Genomic DNA, 12190 nt, shown 5'->3' with positions numbered 1-12190 from the left:
AGCTGCATGACCTTAAGAAGTCACATAACGTCCCTGAGCCTCAAGAACCTGATGTCAGGACTGATTTGGCTGATCTAGTTGGCTATGCAGGTGTCCCTTTCCTCCCTTACCACTCCATGTGTGTCCCTCCTGAAGCTGTGCACTCCATCAAAGAGGGCACCTTCCTCAATCGAGGAGGACCGGTTTTCAGTCAAAGGCATGTGAGTAGCTATGCTTCCCTGCTAAAACCTCCAAAGAAGTTCTCAAAGATGACTCCCAACAAGTCCCCCTCTCCCATATACACGTCACCTTTCACATCAGTATGGGAGATTTACATATCCTTACATTGAGCCTAAGCTGAGACTATGGCTCGCACTAACAGAAGGCTGTGGAAGTCTTACAGGTCTAAGTCTTCAGAATGCCTAGAATTTTTGTTTTTGTGTCCTTGAGAGTACTACGACACTACTGTATGCCCTGCTGAGAGTTCACTTGGAGGGACACAGAGAAAGCTACATAGAAGAAATGTGGGATCCTACTGAAAGCTTGAGTCAATGACTGATCCAGCAGCCCCTTGCCATGTGAGCCAGCCTCTCTGAGATGCCAGCTCTATGAGTGATGGAGCCCCAGTCAGTCCCACACGGAACAGAGAATCATCCCTGCTGATCCACAGAATCATGAGAAATACAGTCATGTGTTGCTTAAAAATAAGGATACATTTTTGAGAAATTCACTGTTAGCTAATTTCATTGCCATGTGAACATCATTCAGTTTACTTATACAAACTAAGATGGCTGTGACATCACTAGGCAATATAATCTTATGGGATTATAATCTTAATCTTATGCTGAAAGGTCTCATGACTATAATGGCATGGTTATTGTTAACTTTTTATCGAAGCCCACTCCTTTTCTAGAAAACCTGTGAAATACATTTCATGTACATCCCTATTCATTGGTTTCATAACCTCTATATCATCACACCCCAGCAGAGGAACTGAAACCAGAACAAGAAGTACAGTCAACAAGGGACTCACAGATATGAAATCAGATTAGGCCTTTTTCTACTCCTGCACCAAATACAGATTTTCCTAGGTGGAAAACAGTACTAGTCCCTACACATTGAGATCTCTCCTCCTCTATTCCACTTTTCTCACTAATTTCAGAGGACTTGCAATACCCTTACTAGGCCACTGTCAATTTCAGGCTCTGATTAATAATGACAAGTAGTTGTCATTTCTTCCCAAAACATACTGATTCATATGTAACTACTGGGAAAAGCGAAGCAAGACCTCTCTTTGCATCCTAGAGGTAACATAGGCCTCTGAAAAACTGCCAAGAGGTAGGTCAGGTTTAATGTCAGGTCCAAAAACTGGAAATCCTCAAAAGTCATTTAAACTATTTGAACCTGTATTTCCCTACTGGTTAAAACGGAATCAAGAATGTCCTCAACAAAACTGCTATGAGGATTAAACAAAGGATGAAAAGGTCTAGCATTGTGCCTGGGAAATGCTGACTCCCCCACTCCATTAATTCTTTTCATCTGCTGCTAATAAATGCAAAGTGGTGCTTTTTCCTACTCAACTCTTCCAGTCTCTTTCCCAGAACTTTTAAGATATTCACTTTTTAAATCAAGAGTACTTTCCTCAGCTTCCATTTTGTTCTGTTGTTCCAGCATTCACACATGCTGGTTCGCCTCTCTGCAATGGGACTGGTAGTTCTGTCAGGATAGAAACTTGAGTCACCTTTGACTCTTCACCTTCCCACAGCCCGTATTCCATTCATTTTGGAGGCTGATCTAATCTCTGACTAAGTCTCTTGAGTCCCTTCTTCACCCCCTTTTACAGACACCACCCAGATCCAGCTTCCATCATACATTACTACCTGCACTACAGACACAGCTTCTGCTCCTCCCCACCACTCCTCCCAGCCCAGTCCATTCTCCATCAAACAGCTATGGCCATATTTTTAATACAGAGATATTTAATATAGTGCCACTCTTCACTCATCTGAGAAAAGCTTCTTCTTATCCTGGGGATAAAACTGTACTTTGTCGGCAAGGCTGCAGCCTACCTCTGCCCACCCTATCTTCCACACTTTCAGCTCTCCATTCTATGCCTGCCCCCTGCAGCAAGCTCCTTCCTTCCTAATTAATGGCTGCTCATCTTTCAGAGCTCTACATACATTACACCATCTGAAAGATGGCTTCCCTGACCTCCATCCTTTCGTTCAAACTAGATTACATTAGGTCTGTGGCCCACCTCCATTCTGTAACTCTCTCGGCACCCTGGTTTCCCCCTCTGAATATCAATTATCACTATTTTGTAATTGTGTACTCATTTGTGAGTGCATTTATTTATTCCATCTGCACTATCACCACTTTTATCCCCACCATAGATGCAACCTATGCCCTTCTAGTTAGGCCTACATGTGCCACACAGAGCACAGAGCTGGTATCTCAGTCAGCGTCCACAGGATGGTAAATACATAGAAAGGAAAGGACTTCTGGTCCCACCAGTGCCCAGTGCTATACTTAGCATCTGAGACTTGCCTCATAAATGTTAGAATATTTTCAGTTATATTTTGCTTGCCTATTGTGTTTAGACGATCACTTTGCTAATAGGTGCAAGATGTTTTGAATGGCCTTGGAAGGTTGGGCACAAATGAGTCAGGTATCCAATACACACTGATATCTCCCTATAAAAGGTACCACCGAAAGATGGCTCTGATAATCAAGGGTACTGAGGATGAAGGAAAAAAGAAGAAAAGTAGTTTCATGCCAGAAGGAGCATAAAAGATCAGCCATGTGACAAAGACAAAATATTGGTGTTCTTCAATAGGTACCTGTGGGTGATCTTCATGGTACAAGCGAGGCAGCAGCTTCACCATGATGCACACCATCCCAGGGTGCATGATGACAGAATCACCTTCATCCATCCTGCAGAGAGGGGAAAGCAGGACATCAGATAAGAATGCACATAATCTCTTCTCCATTTTACAGAATATTAGGGATCTTTCTTTCTGAGCCAGACCACGACCCACATTCTCAATTTACCACTTAATTTCCTAAATGACCTTGAATGATCCATCTGAGGTAAATTCTTCCTAATAATATGATGCCCTTATACACTAAGCCACAGTGCCTGGCACAGGGTTTCACGCTCAATGGAAGTTGATTCCTGGCCTTCTTCATTCCTCTCCAAGTATGTGGGAAATTGAGAAGCTCTCACTTTATATTAAACACACACACACTCATACACACACACACACACACACACACACACACACACACAAGCAAACATGCACATACACACATGGGCTCCTGGATTCCTTCATAATGGTGCAAGCACAGTTTGATATGCCCTATCCCTGAAAGCAATTAAAATCCTGATAGAACTCATGAGCTATGTCTGTGACTACACTGAAAAATAAATGGAGAATGAAGTAGAGGGTAATGAAGAAAGCATGACCTCTCAGTTGTACATTCACCTCTATACTCAAGTTTTGGAAGCTCACCATAACTAGAGATAAACCACCGCTCAAGGCTGGCTATTGCACAAGGCAACTGAGAAGTACAAATCACCTTGCAAAGTCCTTGAAAACTGATCTGACACTGGAACTGTGATCCACAGAAGGTGGGTAGAAATCAACCTAATAGGTTTATTGCCTCTAAAACAAAATAATCAACATTCATCATAAAATGCCAGCAGTAGCTAGAGTTTGTAACATTCAAAATAATCAACCTGAAATTGGTCAACATAAAATGAACTAGGGAAATCTAAGTATCTCTTATGAAAATAGGCAATCAACAGATGTCAATGTTGAGATGACACAGGCATTGAAATTTTCAGAGAAAATCTTTAAAACAGTTATTATTAACCAAAGTCCGAGAAGTAGCAATTAACCCTTTTGAAACAAATGAAAAGACAGAAAGCCAACAAAGAAACAAATAATAAAAAGGAATAAAACATAAATTTAAAAATTGAAGAATACAGTGACTGAAGTTTTATAAAACTCACTGAAATGACAGTAGAGAATAAAATGAGAAAGGAAATTCCATGAACTTGAAGATAGATGAATCCACATTTTCAAACTGTACTACAAAGAAGAAGATTTTTTTAAAACATGAAGAGTTTCAAGGTAATGAGTCACACTACCAAACTATCCAACTTTCCTGTCATTGAATTCTCAAAGGAGAGAAGAAAGAGTTTGATATAAAAGAAAAAAAAAGTTTGAGAAGTTTTTACCCATTCTTTCTTCACATGTGGTAAAACACAAAACCTTAAAGATTCAAGAAACTTAGTAAAAACCAAGAAAAATAAACAAAGAAATTCATGTTCAGGCATATCACCGTCAAATTGATGAGCCCTGAAAAGATGAAAAAAAAATTGAAAGCAACCAGAGGAAAACACACAGGGGAACACATACAGGGGAACAACAACTTGAATGATGGTATACTTTTCTCATGAGAAAACGCAAGGCAGGGAAGCAACGTTTTTTAAATGTTGCAAAAAAAAAAAAACACACAGAACTAATTCTATACCCAGCAAAAATACTCTTCAGGAATGAAGGCAAAATAAATACATGCCCAGGTGTAGGAAAACAAAGGGAATTTCTTGCCATCAGACTCACTCTAAAACTATTTTTAAATGTTCTTTAGATGGTAGTATGAAAATAATAACAGATGGAAACTTGGTACTCCAGAAATTAAAAAAGAGCAACGGCAACAGAAATGGTAAATATTTGGGTAAGTATAACACACTGCTTTTTTCTTTTCATATTAAATATAATTGTTGAAAGAAACATTGTATTCAATGTAACACATTAAATGTAATGCTCATGTTAGATAAGGATAAAAAGAATGGCATAGTGGTAAGCCTTCTATGATCCACCTGAATTAGACTTTCCAAAATGTGTATATTCTAATCCCTATTGCAAACACTAAAAACACTAGACAAAGAAAGATTAGTAAAAAAAAATCAATGTCCATGAATTCAAATGGAAATACAGAATATATTCAAACTATGCACACACACACACACACAAAAAAAAAAAGAACCAAGAGAAAAGAAAAATAGAAGAACAAAACAGGCAGGGGAGAGAAAACAAAAATGGTAGGCCCAAAATAAAACACATAAATGATTATATTAAATAATCAATAGATATTGTCATAATATGAAAAATAAAGATCAAAGTATAGGCCATTATTAGATATAATGATATAGCCAGTCTTGATGGCGCATGCCTATAATCCCATCTGCAAGAGGCCAAGACAGGAGGATCACCGGTTCAAAGCCAGCCTCAGCAATGGTGAGGCACTAAACAACTCAATGAGAGCTTTTCTCTAAATAAAACACAAAGTAGGGCTGCGGATGTGGCTCAGTATTTGAGTGTCCTTGAGTTCAATCCCTGGTAACCTCCCCAATACATATATGTATATGTGTATATGTGTGTGTGTGTGTGTGTGTATATATATATATATATATATATATATATACACATATATATATATTAATGTATATGGATATGTATATGGATACATATATATATATATATATATATATATATATATATATATAATGATATAGGTAGATTAAAAGTAAAAAAGTAAAAGGATAGAAAATTTGCTACCAGGCTAACACGAATCAAAAAATAAATAAAGGACAAGGGATGTAGCTCAGTTGTAGATCATTTCCCTAGCATATATGAGATCCTGGGTTACATTGCCAGCTCTGCAAAAAATAAATAATTAAATAAATAAAAGCTGGTATAATTCTATTAAGATCAGAGAAAGAAGTTTCAGATTGAGGAAAACTAGCATCAATAAACAACTCATATCACATAATGATTAAAAGATTCATAGCCATTCAAAATGGGCAGGTACTTCACAACAGAGTCAAAATTCACAAAGAAAAACTTATATGACTGAAAGCATGATGGCAAATACCCAATTATAGTTGGATATCTTAACATTCTTCTCAATAATTGATAGAAAAGGCAAAGAGAAAATCAATAAATTTATAGGCCTGAACGATGTTATCAACCAAGTGACGTAATTGATGTTTACAGATATGCCACTGAACAATTGCAGAATATACATTTGTTAAACATGCTATATGCTGAGGCATTAAAAAAATGTCAGACTACTTCAAATAAATAAAATCCACAAAGCATGTTCTCAGACCACACAGAATTGAGTTAAAAACAAATAATAGAAAGACATCTTTAAAATTTTCAAGTGCTTGAAATTAAACAACATATTTCCAAATAAAATTTGGGTCAAATAAAAAGTTTCAAGAAGAATTTTAAAATATGTTGAGCTTAAACAAAAAAGAGTATACATTGAATTATTTGTGGGATGTTGCTAAAATTCACAGGATAAAATGCAAACATTACAAAAGAAAAAAGTCCCAAATTTAAAAAATGAAGCTTCCATCTTCACACACTATTTTTTAAAAGAAAAAAAAATGCAAGTAGAAGAAATGCAAAAATAAAGAGCAAAAATCAATAAAATTAGAAAATGAAAAACAATACAGAAAATAACTGAAGATAACCTGGTTCTTTGAAAACATTTTGAAAGTTGGGGAATCACTAGCTGAGCTAAAGAGAAAAAGAGAGAAGACACCAAAAATCAATATCAGAGTGAAAGAAAGAATACTGTATAGACCCCACACATGTTAAAAGGAAAATAAGAATATTGTAAATCACTATGCACATAAATTTTACAAGTTAGATGAAATGGATCAACTCTTTCAAAGCCACAAACTACCAAATCTAAAGCAAGAAAGAATAAATGACTTGAATAATTTATAACTATTACATAAACTGAATCCATAGTTTAAAACCTTTCCACAAAGAAAACTCTAGGCCTAGCATATTTTCACTAGTGAATTTTATCATACAGTTTAAAGAGAAAAAACCCCAATTCTATGCAATTTATTTTAAAAACTATAAGAGAAAGGAATATTTCCTAATTCATTTTATGAGATTAGAATTACTCAGATTTCAAAAGCAGAAAAAGATAGTACAAGAAAATTACATTCTAATATCCCTAATGAACATAGGTGCAAAAATACTCCAAAAAAGTATTAGAAAATCTATTATATTTATATATAAAATAAATAAGACAGTACTGGCCAATTTGGCTTATCCCTCAAATGTAAGGCAGATTTAGTATTCAAAAATCAGTCAATGTAATCTATCACATTTATAAATTAAAGTAAAATCATATGATCATATTATTTAATATAGAGAAAGCATTTGAAAGATTCAAAATCTGTGCATGACAAAAATTCTCAGTCAATTAGAAGGTATTGCTCATAAGCTGACAATGGGCATTTACTTAAAAAAAACAGTTATTATTATATTTGATGGCAAAAGACTGAGGATTTTCTCCCTAAGATTTAGTCAAAGATGTTCACTTTCTCCATTCTTAGTCAACAAAATGCTGAAACATACAGTTTGGAAAGAAGAGATAAAACCACTACTACTCACAGATACTGTGATTATTCATAGAAAATCCCAAAGAATCTGGTTTTTAAAAAACTAAATGAATTTGTAGAACTAATGATTGAATTTAGCAGAATCTCAGGATACGTATAAAGTTTAGTTGATATATAAAATTAATCATATTTCTTTATAAAAGAAATGAAAAATGAAGAAAACAAAACATTTTAAATAGCATTTAGATTAGTGTCCCCCACTAAAGATTACTCAGATATAAATCTAATTTAAGTGTGAGCTCTCTACGTTGAATACTACAGACTTTGATGAAAGAAACAAAAGACCTAAACAGAGAAATATACTACATTTATGTATTGAAAGATTTAATATAGTTCCATTTTCAATTCTCCCAAAATTGATCTATAGATTTAATGTAATTTCAGTAAAAATCTCAGCAGAATTTTTGTAGATAGAAGCAAGTTGATCATTAACATTTATGTGGTTCCAGAGCAGCCAAAAGCAAAGGACATAAAATTCAAAGCAATTTGAAAAGGAAGAATAAACTTTGAGGACTCACATTTGTTAATTTGATGATTTATTATACAGCTACACTAACCAAGACGGTATTGATGAAGGGCTGGACACACAGATCAATGGAATAGAGTCCAGAAAAGAACTACATAAATATGACCAATTGACTTTTTTCAAAGATACAAAGACAACTCAGTGAAAAGAGCATAATAATATTTTAAACAAAGGAATTTGGAAAAATCAGACATCCATATATACCAAAAATGAATCTCTATCTAACCTTACACCCTATGCAAAAAGTAATTCAAATGGATATAGACCTAAAAATCTTTTAGAAATATGTGAAAAAATGAAAAAATCTTCATGACCTTTGGTTAGGCAAAGAGATTTTAGATATAATGTAAAAGGTATGACCCATGTTATAGTCAGCTTTTTAATTGCTATAACCAAAAAATGTGATAAGAACAATTACAGGAGGAAAAATTTATTTGGGGATCACAGTTTCAGAGGTCTTAGATGGATGGCTCCATTGTTCTGGGCCAGGTTCCCTTTCTTTAGTGGAATTCTGTTTTACAGATTTAAAGGAAAAGCTTTTTTGCCAGTTTGAGCTGGTTGAAGGATCTGGCTTGTGGAAGTAAGAAGAGCAATTATATTTGTTAGGGGGAGTGGAAGCAGCCAGAAAGAACAGGCTGAGTTCTGTGATTGGGATGCACAATGCAGTATATGTCCTGCCAGTTGAAGGACTTCACCTCAGCCCCTGGCAGTGCTCTGGAGAGGAGACAGGACCTCAGAAGGCACAGGCTGCCGGGCAAACCCAGGGAGATCTGACCTAAACACCACACCCCCAGGAACAAAAATCCCAAAGGAGAAGGTCTCCACTGAGTTCTGCCCTTGGCTTCCAGGCATCCCATAAGCCTTGCTGGTTCTCACATGAATCAAGTCTCCTCCAACCCTGAACTGACTTAGATCGAAATTTTATACCAGCTTCAAGGATAGGGAAACTTGGAGTCAGAGCTAATTTGATTTAAAGAAAAGTCACATGACATTCTCACCCACCCAACTCTATCTGACTTCCTACCTACTACACCTGCGCATGATGTTTGAGTGAGAAACAAATGGGGGACAGAGATACTTTCATGACTCCATGGCAAAAGGCACTGAAGTTCTACCTCTCCTCTGGGTCCAGCCACTTGAAGTTGCCTTGGAGGTTGCTAATGGCGTTTCCCTTCTGAACATCCACAACTGACTCTTGCCCAGCCCTCAGGGAGTCCTTCAAGTCCCTGCGCAGGTGGAGGGTACCACTGGCCATGCTGTCCAAAAAACTGAGGATCTGGAGGCATCTCTGAATCCTGGGTGGGAGTGGGCAGCGGGAGGAAAAGGCAGCACTCAGGAAATCAGCAAACGGCCTGGCCTTGGTATCAGACCAAGAGTGTCGAGAGGGTCCTTCTTCGACCAAGACCCCAAAACAGCCCAGCAAGTAGAGGTCCTCAGCCAGCTTCTCAAAAAGCCCATTCCTCCTGAAGAAGTCACTGTTGACAGGGTCCAGGTGCAGTGCTGCAGACACAGCACAGAGGGTATGCAGCACCAGTTCCAGTGTCTGGCTGGGGGTCACAGTCCCCCATGCCTGCAGCGGGGGCTCATGGAGAGACCCCTCCAGATCAGACAGCAGGGACAGCAGCCCGTTGAACCCACTGGAGACTCTGAATGCAGCCCGTCCTTTGGGGGTCTCTAGGATCCGAAGAAGAGACTAAAACAGCAAAGAGATAAAAATGAGTGAACTTCAAGAGGCAGTTAACACTGAGCTCATGCACACCTGCTCCAAAGCATCCCATGCACTCTGTCCTGATGCCAAACATCAGAAGTCATAGAAGCCATATGAAGGATGTTCTCAAATACTGAGATATCTCTCTTATTCCTCTTATTCTTAGATTTAAGTTTCCCATAAGTGCCTTTTTTCAAAGAGCTCCCCTTGAAACCTGGGCTGATAGGGTTTATCTAACTCTCTGGCTTATATGCATCTCCACCCAAAAAGCTGTCTCTGATCCCTAGTTCACACTTATCCTAGGCCCCCCCAATTCCCTCTTATTCCCCCAATGAAACCACTTTTACACTACTTCATTTGCTAGAAATGGTCTCAGCTCTCCCCCAGACAGGATAACCATGAGATTGAGAACCACATCTGGCTTATTCACTGCTGTGGAACCCAGTGCAAACTGAATAACTACTCCCTGCATGAATGGGAACCAACCGTCTCTTTCATGGGAGCTACAATGAAATCCTAAAGAAGCAGTTTATTATTCTCCCTCTCTGGGCAAGCAGGGATGCATCTGTTAAATGATGATATAAAAGCTCATCTTTTCATATCATCTACTTAAAAGATGATATGAAAAGATGAGCTTTCAAGTAGAGAAGGGAAACCCTCAATGAAACAAAATACAGAGGTACCCCATATAGAATAGACCATGTGTGGAGAAAGAATTTAAAGTACTCCAAGTATATTCAGTAAAATACCTCACCCTCCAGATGGCTGAGACTTCTACTGGTCAGATAAATGTTTATTTCTTCCTAAAATCAAATCTTTGCTGAGAATTTCCAATGCACCATTCATTGCTGCCAGTGTGTGGTATACACTAGGTATTCAATATACCTTTTTGAAAGGCAGGCAGGCAGGTGGCCAGGTGGGCTATTTTTAAGCAGTGCTCACTCTGAGCTAACTTCATACATTAAAGTGAAGAATGTGTGGACAACTTTAGATAAATACTAAAAGCCTGTAGTTTGGTATTTATTGATTAATCACACAAATTGTAGAGGGCCCCATCTAAAACCTGGGCATTTCAGGCATGTTTCCTGGAGAGTAGAGGGTCCTTGTGGTTCCTTTAATAGAGAGATATTTGAGTTATTTTATCCTTTCAAATATTTAATGCTGCTAAAAACAAGGAAGGGGACAATCTGGAGTCAATCCAGGATGCTTGAGATAAGGCTCAAAGAGAAAAAAACGAGAAACTCCAAATTTGGGGAAGGTGACACTGTGACTTCAGTGCATGTGTTAGCTTGACACATGGAAGTCAGCAGGCAAAGAAGAAACGGGAAGCTCAGGGAAAAAAAGGAGAAAACAGTCATAAAATTCTCCTACATAGAAGGTCAAATAGAAACTTAGTAAAGTTATAAGTAATGATTAAAGATGAAACTATGCACTTTTGATGGGAAAGGTAACTTTCCAGCTGCATCTCTAAAATGCTGGTACCCTAACCTAACAGGAGTTTCTCCCTGTAACAATATAATGGGTGCTCCCGTCACTCAAATTTTGTTGTTTAAAGTGATATTTCATTACAAGAATACCAAGTAGCTTTTTGGGTAGTCAATCCCATGTGTGAGCTAAAACAACATGAGCCTGGATCATGTTGATGCACACAGATGAGAATTCTCTCAAAGACTCTCAAAAAAAGTTTCTCTCAAAGACTCTCAAAAAGTGGTCAAGATCCACTTAATATACTTCGACTACCCAATCTATGACATTTCAAGAAATCAAAAAACAAAATGAATATTATAGTAACTAGGAAAATCTATGGAAGGCCAAATTCCACAGTTTTGTTCAAAATGGATAAGTAATATAAAATGAGAAAGAAATATTTACCTTTACCAATATGGGATGATAGATCATTTCCCAGTTAGAGAAAACATCTGTCATATGGTGGTTAGATCAATGATAATCCACCACAGCAAAGAAGGACCAGTATGGGGAAATCAGTTGCCATTTTGGAATTTGAAAAAAAGAGTTAGCATCAGAGCCACCCACCAAAGGAGATTCAAATCAGAGTCATGGGATAGACTTCAGGTAAATGGACCTTCCATACTGCCAGAAAGATGGAGGCAAAAATAAAATATGAAGGATGTGGCAATGACAGTGCTTTCTCCTTGTGGTGAGAATATGCCCTCACATTGTGAATTTGGCTCAAAATCCAGGAAAGATTGGCATTTGTAGACATGCCCTTAAAGACAAAAATTAAGATTGCTAGAGCAAAGTTCTTTCAGAAACGGTGATGCTCAGAAAATGTAAAAGCCCATGGCTAGCACTGAGCAAGGCCTTTCTGTGTGTAGACAGTCACCACAGCCACTTTCTTCCACCCCACACTCCTCACCCTGAGGAGCCTGGGGCTGTGAGAGGCCAAGGCAGACACCATATCTGTACCTGCCACACATGCACAACTCTCTCCTAACATAGAATTATTTCTTCAGCTGAG

General features: G+C 37.7%; 1 protein-coding gene across 2 annotated transcripts in view; it reads right to left on the bottom strand.

Moving 5' to 3' along the window:
* Wdfy4 (WDFY family member 4) overlaps positions 1–12190 on the bottom strand; it is a 253096-nt gene that overhangs the window by 205851 nt on the left and 35055 nt on the right. For both annotated transcript variants that reach the window (XM_077798738.1, XM_077798739.1), the window contains exons 11-12: positions 9119–9696; positions 2820–2913 (exon numbers count right to left, since the gene is read on the bottom strand). In XM_077798738.1, coding sequence (XP_077654864.1) covers positions 2820–2913; positions 9119–9696 — 672 coding nt within the window. The remainder of the gene's footprint in view (positions 1–2819; positions 2914–9118; positions 9697–12190) is intronic.

The sequence above is a fragment of the Urocitellus parryii genome, chromosome 5 (genome assembly GCF_045843805.1).
Source record: "Urocitellus parryii isolate mUroPar1 chromosome 5, mUroPar1.hap1, whole genome shotgun sequence".
Classification (NCBI taxonomy): Eukaryota; Metazoa; Chordata; class Mammalia; order Rodentia; family Sciuridae; genus Urocitellus; species Urocitellus parryii.
Note: the sequence above shows the minus strand (reverse complement) of the source record. Positions and strands in the feature narration are given on the sequence as shown.